This window comes from Clavelina lepadiformis, chromosome 5 (assembly GCF_947623445.1).
Source record: "Clavelina lepadiformis chromosome 5, kaClaLepa1.1, whole genome shotgun sequence".
In the NCBI taxonomy this organism is placed as follows: domain Eukaryota; kingdom Metazoa; phylum Chordata; class Ascidiacea; order Aplousobranchia; family Clavelinidae; genus Clavelina; species Clavelina lepadiformis.
The window spans coordinates 22,485,839-22,499,778 of NC_135244.1; the positions used below are offsets into that span (position 1 = coordinate 22,485,839).

Consider the following 13,940-nt stretch of genomic DNA (forward strand, 5'->3'; position numbering starts at 1 on the left):
TTTCTAATTTTGGCGCCTGGAATTGTATTCCGTGCATTTTGAAACAAATTTATAAAAATCAGCAGAAGATAAAAGAAGCAACGAGAAATGGTCAAAGAAAATTTCACCACTGCGAAGGATTTGACTTTTCCTTCATAAAGTGCTGGAGTAATAATGCTCGAATTTCAAGCACAAATGACGTGATTGATTGATGGATGGTTTATTTTGAAAGGTTTGCTTTATGCGCTTGGAGGAAGGGTTAGCAACTGTGCAACAAACACAGCAGAATGTTATGATCCACGAAATGGAAAGTGGGAATATATTCCACCGATGAAAACACTCAGATCTGGATTATCTGCTGTTGTATTAAACAACGAAATATACGCGATAGGTGAGTCTTGCTGTAAGTGCAAATATCTTTCAAATGTTTAAGGAGATTTATGAATTGTCATGTTCTTTAAATGAATTAAATCAGGTGGATATGGTCTTTCTTCTGTTGAAAAATACAGCCTGGGCACAAAAACTTGGAGTGATGTTCCATCTATGAATGAGGAACGATATGATGGATCAGCTTGTGTAGTGGATGGCCTTATTTGGGTGTTTGGAGGGTGAGTATTTGTATGTATTCTTAATTATTATACGTAACCATATTGTTTAATTTATATATTATGATATCATAAATGTACTTTTACTAAGAGCTAAATATCTGATGCAGTGATTGCCAACCTGGGGTCCATGAACCACTAGACTAGATGAAGGTGAAAGTCATGATGAGTTTTGGGAAATCAATTAAAAACATTTCATTTCATCACAAAAATAATTATCACATAAAAAGTGATGACTATAATTGTCAATTGTTAGCTCTGAAGAGGTTGATTTAAAAAAAATTTGCAACAGCACTCCAGCATGCAGAATAGATCAATCGTAGTTGGACACACGGAGAGTGACAGTTCTTCAAGCAGCGAGGAAGAATGTTTAGCGTTAATAGCCGTTGCTCTGACATATGGACAAAGAAAGCACAGAGTGTGGGTTAGAAATGCGTTTAAGAAAAAAGATATCAACAGCTACAAGCTTATTGAAGAACTCGCTATTGGAGATAGAGAAATGTACTTTCGGTATATGAGAATGACCTCTATGACAATTTAATCATCACCGGCTGTTTCACAACTAGCAATTTTAAATTGTCACTCAGTGAAATTGTCAGCGATCAGTGCGTACCAGTACCAATACGAATTTTTAAATCTTTACCGAAAAATGCAGTGATAATTTTAAATTACTACCGGTGGAGCCACAGCCTTATAGTGGCAATAGCAGACCTCGGAAATGTTTGAATTGGTCACAAAGCCAATATTGTTAAATGTTTCTAGGTCATTATGACATCATCGAGCAAAAAAATTATATTATCTTGCCAAATACAATCTTCACATAACAAGCGAAGGAGTTTTACTTTGCCGACGTAGCTTGTGACTGTCTGATTGTGAATGGTTTGGCAGTCTGCTATGATTCGGCAGAAGATTCGAGAAGATTTGCTACAGCAGTTTATAACCAAGTTGATTTCTAACTTAATCTCAGTTCCAGAGTATTTCAAATAACGCGATAAAAATCGTTTTTGGTTCGATTTTCTGTTTATTATGGTTAATATATTCTGGATAACATGCTTTCCAATAATTAACTTATATACAACCAGGTACAGTAATTATTTTGATGAACTTATCTATCATTTGCCAACATTTTTTGTTTAACAGTTTACTTTATATATTTTATAGGTGTGATGGCAAAATAGTTGAGTTCTATGATCCAACCACCAACAAATGGCAATTATCAACCAACATGGACAGAGTACGACGGTACCCTTGCGTCCTTTCCATCTGAAGTTTTGTTGGATTTTGATTTGTTTATCTGGATGTGTTTGACAGTTCATTTAAATTATTTCGTGATTCATCGAAATATTTTTTATCTTCAATGTTTTATGTGGTGACATTCCAATGTATTAACATTCCTTTGTTTACGCCTTGCCTCACGCCTTAATTGTATACGCCTTCCCTCACGCCTTAATTGCTTCGCCGCCTTAAATAGAACTGTAGAACGTCAGTTCAGTAGCAAGCGCAGTGTCGGTGGGTCGGCTGCTTAATACTATAAGTTCGCATATATAAATGTTATATAGCTGTCACGTTTCGCCTAACTGATTCTATTTGTTTTAGGTCTGTTCAATTCTGTTTTTAATAAAGCCTAAGTTGCTCGAATTTAGTGTTTGAGTTTCAAGGTTATGACATTTTATTTGCTAATTTTTGTAAGTAATCATTTGGCATTTCATTTTGACGTCATAAGAGCGATCATTTTCAAATTTGATGTTTTGTGCTTTGGAATTCTTTTACATCGTTTCCGTCAGTTTCAAATTTTTTCTTTATTTTTCACATCTTAAACTACTTATTTTGTACAAACGAATATTTGATTTCAATTAAATGTATTTCCTGCTTTTATTGTCTGTCGTTTCAATTTATAAAATTTATTCCAGTATATCTTTGTATTTCCATCTATACAATGGCCCTCAACCTTGGTTATCTCAAAAAATGAAATTGTTTTAAATATGGGATCATTTCTTGTTGACATTGATCGAATATTTCCATTTTAACCCGATGATTATTTCGTTTTCGTTTTTTAAACCTTATTATAAATTTTCTCACAAATTGCCTGTTATTGAATGTTTTCCTCACATGACGTTATTATCATTAGTTTAATTATTTCGATTCTGTGTGGGTTGCTTGATTATATATTGTACCGTGTGATCGTGATTTTTTTAAATTCATTTTAGCATCGACCTTATTAATAAAATGATAATTTACGCCTGGACGTCATACATTTCAGCAGTAGTTCAGCACTTTAGAACTTGTTTAAAACATTTCCAATTTTTTATCAAGTTAATTAGTAAGTCGAAAGTTATAATTAACTAATATATTATTTATATTTATTTAGTCTAAAGTTTTAATTAACCAATGTACTACAGTATCCATGCATGTGGAGGTATCTGCTTTATAATAAAAGCGATTAGATGCTGGGCAGTGAAGTGAACATTCCTCCTTTCAAAATCCATGACTTTTCTCTACAAGCGCCAGATGAAAAGAATCTCGTGGTTTGCATTCAGTCGTGACGTCACTCGGAATTAGGTGAGCCAACATTGGTTGGTGTTGAAATGATTAAGATTGCTTCTCATGTGCGCCATTGCAGTGTTTCTTAGCTGCAAGTTTGTCACCATGCATGCCCTGTGTTGCTTTCATGCTCTAAGTACGAGAACATTATTTAAGTGGTGCTTGATTTTTCATGATGATTTGATAACAAGTTTTCTGCCAACAACAAAAGTTAATATTGTCGGTGGCAGGTAATATTAGCGATGACCTTAATTGCTCCCACAAGCCTCCAAAATATCATATTTGCATCTGCAGTAGAAGATTTGTGTAACCAGCCCCATACTGCTACAATAGCATTGTATGGCACCGTCCCGCAGTATATACGTGAAGCAGATACTCGCGTTCTTATTTGAATTTTGAACTGATATCGTTCATTGTTACGTCACAAATTTTTTAGATTGAAATCCGTTTTTAATATTTTAATGTTGAATAACAGGAATTCCAGTTTGTTGGTAAAACGAGGCTGATTGCATTTCATTGGCAGAAACATGCGTCCAATCATAAGCCTACTTTGGTGTGCAAACGGCCAGGTTAACAAAGCCTATCCGAGATTAATCCGAGTAAAACGAAAGTTTATCGTTAATCTAATTTTGTCGAATACTAAAATTTTCTACATTTATAAGAGGAATATTGTACGTAGCCTATGAACTGCACTAACTACCAGGTCGTTATTCTTCCAATAAACCAAACAAGTACAAGTTCGTCGTGACATTATGACTCAAACAACTACCTTCCATAAAACAACTGTGGATCCGCACCATGACATTATCCAAGAGCGTCACCAGGCGATGAAGTAATCGACGGAGCACAAGCGAAAATTATGAAATTGAAATGATGATTTAGGACCTACCACGAAGTACTTAAAACCAAATTGTACGGAATCAGAACAGTTTGAAATTTTCCATTTGAGAAGTTTCTTAGTATTTACAAATTCTCAATTTACTGGTATTTCTTATGTCGGTTTAACTTCCTAGTTTCTACCTAACAACGCGCACACTGTGTTATGCTGTTATACAGTTGTCATGTTGTCATGTTGTGTGTTATACTGCTGCTATACTGTTGTGCTTAAAACTTTGTTTGGATAAGCCCTGTTAGGTACAAGTCGCAATTCTAGTTGTGTGTGGGATTTTATTAGACAGAGCATTCAACTCGTGACTAGTCCATGGCATCCAGGTGATTATTCTAAACCGCCAACTTTTCCCGAAACTAAAATTGCCCGTTTGACAATATTAGCAATCGCTTTCAACGTTTTTATAAAACATTTTTGGTGTTGGAATAAAGTTTTTATCGCTAATGTTATAAAATAATAACAAAAAGTTGCAAATTTAGTATCAGATTGGTACTATGTGTGACTATGTGTACTATGATATATGTGATAGTGATTTGATAATGATGTGAAGATGTGATAACTGGATTCTTCCACATGTATACACTCAAGCTTTAATTGGTTCTTTCGTTGTTCTTTTCACAGTAGAAGTAAGAGATCTTCGTTTTCTTTTGGACTCCAGAAAATCAAACCTGGGTTCACGCTCCAGGAGATGGAAGCAGAAGAAAGAGATGAAGTGATTGGTTTGTCAAAGTACAACGACACTGAGAGACTCTGAGGCGCTACATGGGTGCTAAAAAATATCACAACCTTCTTCTCTCATACTGCAGTAGTTGTAAACCTCGCTCTGTCTCCAGTTTTCTGGTACATTGATATTGAAACGTTTCTTTAATGAAAGTTTGTTTTCTGCTTTTTTGAATCTCGTTCTGCGTATTCTGAGTTCTGTGTTGTTTGTTATAATAATTATATTTATAATAATTTGTTTGTTATAATAAAAATATATATAATAATTTTTTTGTTAAAACAGAGATATTTGTCGGCGGTAGAGCATTAGAGTAATTTGTCAACGTCGTCAGCGAATCTTTATTAGTCAGCGTTGGAGGGGAGAATGCAATACAACGTAGATAAATTGAAATCTGATATCGGTCATTCTCCAAACATAAACCTCATTATCACGCATTAATTTGACTGCATTGTTTCCTTTTATATATCGTATTCTGTTTTATTTTGTTTCGCAAAATTTATCTTTGGCGGAGTCCAGAAAAACATTGTCTAGTCTAGTGGCTGATAATTTGCGACTTCTGTACTCAGCTCTTAAATAATTTTTGATAGAAATCAAACGTGTTACGGAAAACATATTTTAGTTTTTTTAATCCTGCAATTCCTTTAATTACAAACATGCACTTACACATAAATTGCGTCACATAAAATTAAGCTTGAAGGTTTAGTTTGAATTTTAAATTGAAACTTTACCAGTGGTTGCAATAACATTTGGACTGGAATTGCTAACCACGTTGGAATCCGACGTCAGCGCTTTCACTTCCACTTGATAGGAAGTACTGGGAGTGAGTCCACTGATCGTTAAGGTCTTCTCAAGTCCAACCGTGTCTTTATAAACACTGGGCACTGACAATTGTGCTGGTTTGTAACATGCCCTGAACCGGATGGTTGGTTGGAGTTCACCGGTCGTGTCATGCTGCCAACCAATATCGAGTCAAGTTGAACCGATGTTGTTCATTGCATGATAACACAAGATGCGCTTCAGGCAGTATTTATTGCAAACGAGCTTGATATTTCGATTGCCAACGTGAAAATTGGTGCAACATTTTAACGATGTCTACTGCGCTACTGGACGTATAGCCGAGCAATCCGTCAATGTTATTTGCCCACTTGCGGCTGTCATTCCGAATCGAGAGAAGTAATCAGTGAAGTTGATGATGTTTCACGGCTATTCCTCGATATTGACGAATCTCATCTCAAGGAGTGAATTATTGCTTGTTAGTAGCTGTCGTAGGAATGACTTGCATACGGTCAAATAAATACATGTTAATTTCCAGTTGTTTTATTAAATTTGACCGTCTGGGCTATAATGGCCCGACATGTCAGGTGGTTAAAAGGAATCTTCCATATTGTTAACTCGTTCATTAAAACTTAAGTGTTTCAAGACTAGCGATGAAATTCTTTTAAAAATAATTTACCTAAGAGTAATGGTAACTAGTGACGTAAGTTTACGGTAAGCAACCAAATACGGGCATGGTAACGAAGCAAAGCTAATCACCGTGACGATTACGTCACATAACTTAACTACTATACAGTATTGACTAGGTTTTGTCGTAACCGAACAACAACTAGATGAATGTTGACAACTAAATGCAATAGTGTCAGCAACAGCATCTTAAGGGGTCATTCTCTGAAGAAGACAAATTTAAGCCATCAAACACAGCGATTGTGACGATGTCGCGTCATACTTGACAAAAAACAGGAATTTTTCCGGTCCAAAGCGCACGTGACGTCGGTGTGGGTTTGTTACGGTTTTGACGATACCTAGTTGCAGGTCCAGGTTAAGTTGTAAATTTGCAGTCTGTTGGTAATTTTGTTTTTATGGAGTATTTGTCGTAAAGTTTCAAGTTTAAAACTTGCTATAAAGTTGAGGTAGTTGTTGTAGAAATTGTAGGACAAGGATTCTGTCTAAACTAAGACTGTAGGCAGTTCTAGCCTAGATCTCGTTGCCAAAAGTCAAGGGAGGTTAGTCTCAATGTTTTCAACAAAACTAAGAAAAATCACAAAAATTTATAACTCTTTTTAGTGTTATAAACAGTTCGAGGGTAAATAATACCAGATCATACCAAACCAGTTTTTAGGCAATTTTTATGGCGCTCACTTAGGCTGACCATAGACCTGTGTCCTGTATGGGAAACTTGCATTTAAGCACAGGGAGATTTACTCCGAAAACATTAGAGTCGATATTTTACCCCACGTCAGTTTTAAAACCCTAATTAATTATTATCCGCCACAACTAGTTCTTATTTCAATAAATGGAGTCGATTCTATTCCACATTCGCTTCCCTGCTAAACCGTGTCACTGCCAAGTTACAACTGTCAAGAGATAAAACTAAAGGGTAATTGACTGCTCTTGCAATCTTTGTTTGGGCGTTTCTTTTATTATAACATGATTTTGTGACGCCACGTCAGAAAAGTCTAAGCTGATATTTACGTCAGTAGCGTAACGATATTCGCTCCTTCGCCAGCGTTAGAGCAAAAGATCCGCCGTCAGTGAAAGCCAAAAAAATTGACGGCGCGCGAAGAGAAAGAAAAAGAATGAAAGAAAAAAAGGAAAAATAAACGAGAGCAGAGGAAGGTGGGAGTGAAAAAGTCTTGTATGGAAACTGCGATTAAAAAAGCGAACTGGTATCACTTTGCACTGAGACAATTTCAAAAACCCATAAAACATTTAGAGACCAAATACAAACCAAGCAATCGCATTTATAAGTGAAATTGTTTGTATGTTTTGAGATCTACAGTTCCGGCCACAAAGTTAAACTATTTTCCGCCATGACCGCGATGTGCGATGTTTACGCTATTTATGCATTGACCTTGTGGGGTTGACGTTACGCCACCAAAAGATTGCACCAACAATTATGTCATCACACGGATGTGACGATCTACGCAAAAGAGAAGCGACGTTATAGTTGCCGTGAAAAATACCGTATGGCGGGAACAACTTTGTGCTCGACTGTTGTCTTTTTATTCACAGTTGGGAGACAAACAATTGTTTGATGTCAGCCTAGTACGGTATGTTCGAAGTTACAAAATAATATATTTAAGCTGAAGTCAGATTGCTCCAAAGTCTAACTCTTACACCGAACCCCCACTGGCGATCCCGAAACATGTGATCCAGTAGCAAGCCTACGTCACATTAGTGACCACGTCTCGCTACGAACTCTACGAACTTCACTATGCGTATGCTCAAGTAAAGACGTTTCATGATTTCTTGTTGTCTTTTATGGGGTATATTCTTTGTACAGTATCTAGTCGGTCAAAGGATTGTCAGACTATCAATAGACTCTTTGTACTGTGGTATTATCAGTTACATCGTACTTCACTATACATAACACACCTGACCTAACCATCACACCACTAACCTCACCAATACCACCAACCAACCAACACCATCACACCACTAACCTTACCAATACCATCACGCCACACCACTAACACCATAAACCTGCAACAAAGGTATTACTTCATCTAGGGACGACAATGGCGTGACGAAGGCATCTTCTATAAACGAAATATGTTCTATTCTTTATCACGGTCTGTTGTAATCAGTTGTTGAGGCTGTAGGTTGTCTCCGGATGTAGGTTTTCTTGTAAATATTTCAAACATCAAACTATTTCAAGTTGAACTATTTGTTTGTTTGTCTCGTACGTTTTAGAAATTTATAGCCTAGCTTTAAATATCAGTTTTTTCCTGCTCAATTGTTAAATTGACTACGTCATCGCAACAACATGACATCACCAAACGTAAGTGAAATAATGACGTGATTAACATTGTCATAGTGCGTAGGATTAATTAATTTGATGATGTCACGAAGATTGATGGGTCTTCGCGAAATTTGTATTGACGAAATTGTGAACATGGGTGTGAATTTAGTTACTTCTAAATAAATTTAACTTTTCATTAATTGTTTGTCACTTGTTGATTTATTTGCTTGATTTTTATTGTTTATTATTACTGTACTATTTATGACCATTATTTTTAAATTTTTGGCAACTTTAACAATGTTTTTTAACTGATGCTGATGTATTCAAGAAATGTCGAGCACAACACACAAAAAATTTGGTGCTTCTAAGCAAATGGCAATCGGGTTTAAAACAGAGATTTTTTAAGTTTATTTCCTGAATTTGATTTGAACACCAGGCATCAGATCATAGCGAGGTAGATGGATTGTCCTTTATAAAAGATTTCCTGTTATTGTGTCTGTGTGTCCGGTTCAATTCGGCATCGGTTCAACTTGTTAAGCTTTTAATTTGTCGACATTTTTTTTTTGTTTATTGAAAAGTTCCACATTTTCCTCACAAATCACTTCGTTGTGACGTATGAATACGTCACCTCTTGTCCTTATGTGAATCATTTGGTCGGTTAAGATTTAAATGAATTGTTAAGGTCATTAAGATCTTTAGTAAATGGTTTCGATTAATCTTCTTCGCTTGGTGAGAAATGCGGTAAAACCCTCTTGGTTTGCATATTATTAAGAGGATTTCGTTGTTTAATAACCTTCATATCTTCTATACAACATCATATCACAAACTTTTACGTTTGTTTTTCTCAGTTAGTTCGTGACGTAGACGAACCTTCAACCCAAGTAAACAAAAATTAAAAAATCTCCCTACATAAGCATTGGGTTGTCATTGGGAATAGCGTTAAAATTTCATTTTCTTTTTAGTAGAAATCTTGTCTTTGTAGACTTCCAGCCCAAGCAAGCACATCATGATCAGCTACAACTGGATTGACTCGAAGGAGTTGGCGCATAAGGTGGGTTGTGCCCAGTTATGTTGCGATGTCTTGAAAATTTATATCAACTGTTGCTCGATGAATCTTCCTTGAGTGGGAGCCATATTTATTTAATCATCTGCGTGGAATCGTTTTTCTTTATTTATACATTTGATTATTATCATTGCCCAGTTACCCAGTGATATCTAAGTGAAAGGCAAATCCAAAAAGCTTATTAGACCTAATTATTAGACATAATTATTAGCCTAATTATTAACCTTATTATTAGCTTAAGCTTAGACCCAGCTTATTTAAGTGGGGGTAAATCCAAAAACAAATTTGTCTTAAATCAAAGAACAAGTTTCAGATAAATCAGTGCCAAAAAATACAAAAGCATTGCTTATTACGACGTAAATGGCGCCCATTACAGTGTTACGTCACAATATAAAATCAACGGGTATATCTAAGGTATCTAGATCAAGTTTGAATGGAATGTTTTGTGTGGTCAATAAGCAATAAGCATAATTAAAGTTTACTTTATAACAAGAATGTTTTGCGTGAAATAAAACTAAGCGAACCTTCTGCTGATGTGTTTGCACTGAATGCCATTTTTTTTTTGAAGGCAAAATATTTTTGATCGCTGATACTTTACAATAGTAAATGTCGACCCACTTTGAATCTTTTTTAAATTGCAAGCGTTCTAGGCATCGACCTGTAAATATTTCGCTCAGGTCGGTAGCTTAGAAAATTGTGTACATAGTAAAGACAAAAATATTTGAAAAAGGTCGCATGGATTTTGGTTTTACAGTGCTTTGTATCCTGCTCATTGGCTTTGCTCGACATGAGGTCACGTTACGTGGTCAGCGTGGTATGTGACGTGAATTACGTAAAAGTTTACGTGGAATCTGCGGCGCGTTACACGAGTAATTTTAATAACATTTCATTTTTTGAATTTTAAGTAAAATTTGAAACTATGGACCAGCAGTAAATAGGAACTGCATTACTTTGGTTACACGCGCCACAGATAACGCGCGAGTTCTTACGCATTTCACGTCGCATGCTTCGCTGACAACATAACGTGACTTTAATACCGAACATAGCCAAAACGAAGTTTACATACTGGTGTAAAATACGAACTGGGCAAATCTTTTTTCAATGTCTTTTCATCACTGTGTAAAGAACTTCCTTTCATTCATGAATTGTTGCTTCATCAACACGACGTGGTTTATTCTAGATCAATGATCGTTTGTCTGATGCTGGGTACCAGGTTTGGATCGACAAGGAACAGATGAAAGGAGATATGTACGAAATGATGGGCCGAGCTGTTGACAACGCTCACGTGGTTCTGATGTTCACTTCTTCCAACTACGAGAGAAGTGCTAATTGCCAGAGTGAAGCGAACTACGCAAAAGACCTGAAGAAGAAAATTATCCCAATTCGTGTCAAGAAAGGATACGAACCAAACCCCAAAATTGGTAAAAAATTAAAACTTAGTAATTAGGTTGTGGAAACGTAAACAATTTTTGACTCGTGGCAAGCCGAAATTTCAACTTTAAACTTTGTCAGTGCGTTATCATTCGTCACATTTATCTCAAGTTTGATGCTTGCTTCACATTTGCTTTAGCATTTGACAAACACAAAATGTGAGATTGATATTTTGGGAACACAAATTAGTAGTAAGTTACATTGTATACACACTCGCGCATAATGAGGTAGTTTCTTGAAGCAGGAAACGCTTAAACCTGGTTCGGGCTCGTACTTGTCACATCCCTGAAATAATGTAAAAAGATCGAGATAAAACTTAAATACTCAGAATAAGAATTTTGAAATAATTGTCTTGTTTTATTCCATAAAACTTGTATAACTGCGTGATGATGTTCTTAGGCATGATGACAGCAGGCTTGCTCTACTACGACTTCAGCAAAGGATCTTTTGATGACAATTTCAACCAACTTCTTCATGAGATAGGTGAGTTTATCCTTCAGTCTTAACTCTTGTTTTTTAGATATTTGGTCAATTCAAAATTGCAGCTTATTGTAAATTTATTAATTTAATTTTAAGTTATTAAGTGATAGTTGTAAACGGGCCTTATATTGTTAACTCAAAGTTGGCCCGAATCCGAAAATTTATTTGAAGCCCCAATTAGGCCCGAAAGTTAATTTTACTAAACGAGCTAAAGTCATCTTTTGATGCCACACATTGACTTTTATTATTTTCTAAGTACACGAATGTGCATGCGGGCAGAATGTTAAAAACCTCCCGCAGTGAGCAAACTCAACTTAGAAAAGGATAAAAGTCAAAGCGTGACGTCAAAAGATGACTTTGGTTCTCTACACTGTAGAGAAAGTGAAATTACGACGTAAATGTGGCAGAGTGTGAATATGAATTCGAGCTCGAATCTGGCCCGAAATTGGTTTCAAACTTAAGCCCGAACCTAACCTGAGAATTCCAGTCCGACTTACAAATCTGGTTTGAGTTGATAATAATCTTGGTCGGTAGATGTTGATAATAGCAGAATAATAATATTTGTGCATTTGGATACTATTATTTGATGATGACAGGATGACTACTTCAATCAGTGTATGCTTGAAAATATACATCAACTACTTTGGTTAGGATTTGTTTCCTTTTCTGTTTTGTTTCAGAATCCATTGCTGGTATCGAAATGACAAGAAAAGTGGAAACTAAACTTCATAAAATGAAAATCGCAAAAGCTTCCGGTAATAAATTATTTTTTAACCTGGTGACTACATTTTTAAATTAATACTTCTGTTTATAACTAAAACTCAAAACTCATGTATTTCAAGTTTACATCGAATAATTAAAACAATTAAACAAACAATTAATCGTCTAATATACATTGATTATGTAAAAGTTCAAGTTTGAGAATATTTCCGTTCCTGCACGTCACAGTAGACAGAATGGTAGACAAAAAAATTAACGTGATGTAATTATTATTAAGGATACGCCGATGACGTAATAATTGAAATGAAAGCGACAGGAGTTATATCAGAATTTGCACTGAATCGCTGAAAGTCTGAATTTTACTTCTCATCCGGACAAAAAAGATAGGTTCTTAATTTTGAACTACTTAGCTTCAATTTCGTTATTTCTGTTATTTATTGTTCGCAAAAAATCTAGACAGTGTATGCAGAAGCAAAATAGTTCGACGGACAGACTTGAGATACAGTCACAGATGGAGACAGGCTGCGAAACGGCACACACGCATGTTCAAAGAAACATTTTCCTTTTATCGCCTTTCTAAGACATAATATCTGCCAAATTTTGTTTGTCAAGCATTTCAACAATTCATTTATAAAGAAAACTGTATATTGCTTTTTTATGATGAGTGGAACATCTGTCATCTGTCATCATCTGTCTTAACATCTGTCTGTACCTAATAACTATATACTATTATTTGATGATGAGTGGATGACTACTTCAATGAGTATATGCTTGGAAATATTCTTTAACTGCTTTGGTTAAGATTTGTTTTCTTTTTTGTTTTGTTTCAGAATCCATTGCTGGTATCGAAATGACAAGAAAAGTGGAAACTAAACTTCATAAAATGACAATTGCAGAAGCTTCCGGTAATAAGTTATTTTAAACCTGGTGGCTACATTTTTAAATTAATACTTTTGTTAAAAAATAAATAACTCAAACTGATTCACCAACAAATACAAACAAAACCCTTTATCACTTGTGAATAAATTTCATTGATATCTTATGTCAAAGGTGAATATTTGCCCTACATCTTAATTGCTGACGCCAGAGAGTAAAGTCTAAGTCATCAAGTACCAAACTTTTCCACCAAGATAACAAAGTTCGACAAAAAACGACTAAGCTACTCCAGATTTTTTTCGAAAACGGGTTCATGCAGACGTTTAGTTTTCATTAAAAACATTTCTATCAAAGTTTTCTTTGCTTTTTCCTTGATTTAAATTGAATTATTTCGGCTTCCTTTCAACTTCAACCACTACACAGATGCTGGTTGTTGTTTAACAGATTGTTTAATAAAAGGAATTGTGCTTTTTAATCTACCCCCTTCTTGTCAAGCGTTATGTTGATGACGCAATAAAGAACACTTGATTTGACGTAAATATCGCTTTCATTAAAATGATTTCATTAAAATTATCTTTCCGTTCCATGTTCTGCAAATTCATTTTCGTATCGACGTCTGTGTTAAACGCACTAATGCTGCAAAGGTGGAAACTACAAGGAGATATTTTAATCAATGAAAACTCCAACCGTGGTTACACGATTTGGTCACAATCAATGCTATTACGTCACTATTGAGCACATATTGACCGCGTCTTTGACACTGATAATGACAAGAAGTAAAAAGACACCTATCTTACACAGGACTTCGAGTCAATCAAATTCGAGTTCTTGTCTTGGTGACATCCGAGTTAATGATCTTTCAGTTTTTGCTGTAATTTCTTTTCCAGGTCAGTCTG

The 13,940-nt window shown here is 35.4% G+C and overlaps 1 protein-coding gene and 1 long non-coding RNA gene across 2 annotated transcripts; both read left to right on the plus strand.

The window, feature by feature from the left end:
- The first annotated feature begins 493 nt into the window (after nucleotides 1–493).
- On the plus strand, nucleotides 494–2,222 carry LOC143460411 (uncharacterized). Its single transcript, XR_013117875.1, has 2 exons — nucleotides 494–587; nucleotides 1,746–2,222. It is a non-coding gene; the product is annotated as an uncharacterized LOC143460411 (long non-coding RNA).
- A 6,150-nt stretch (nucleotides 2,223–8,372) lies between these two features.
- On the plus strand, nucleotides 8,373–13,262 carry LOC143459599 (uncharacterized). Its single transcript, XM_076956814.1, has 7 exons — nucleotides 8,373–8,513; nucleotides 9,457–9,525; nucleotides 10,718–10,958; nucleotides 11,368–11,451; nucleotides 12,129–12,203; nucleotides 12,999–13,073; nucleotides 13,219–13,262. The coding sequence occupies exons 1-7, from the start codon at nucleotides 8,499–8,501 to the stop codon at nucleotides 13,260–13,262; spliced, it is 603 nt and encodes a 200-aa protein (XP_076812929.1). The 5' UTR covers nucleotides 8,373–8,498.
- The last annotated feature ends 678 nt before the right edge of the window (nucleotides 13,263–13,940 follow it).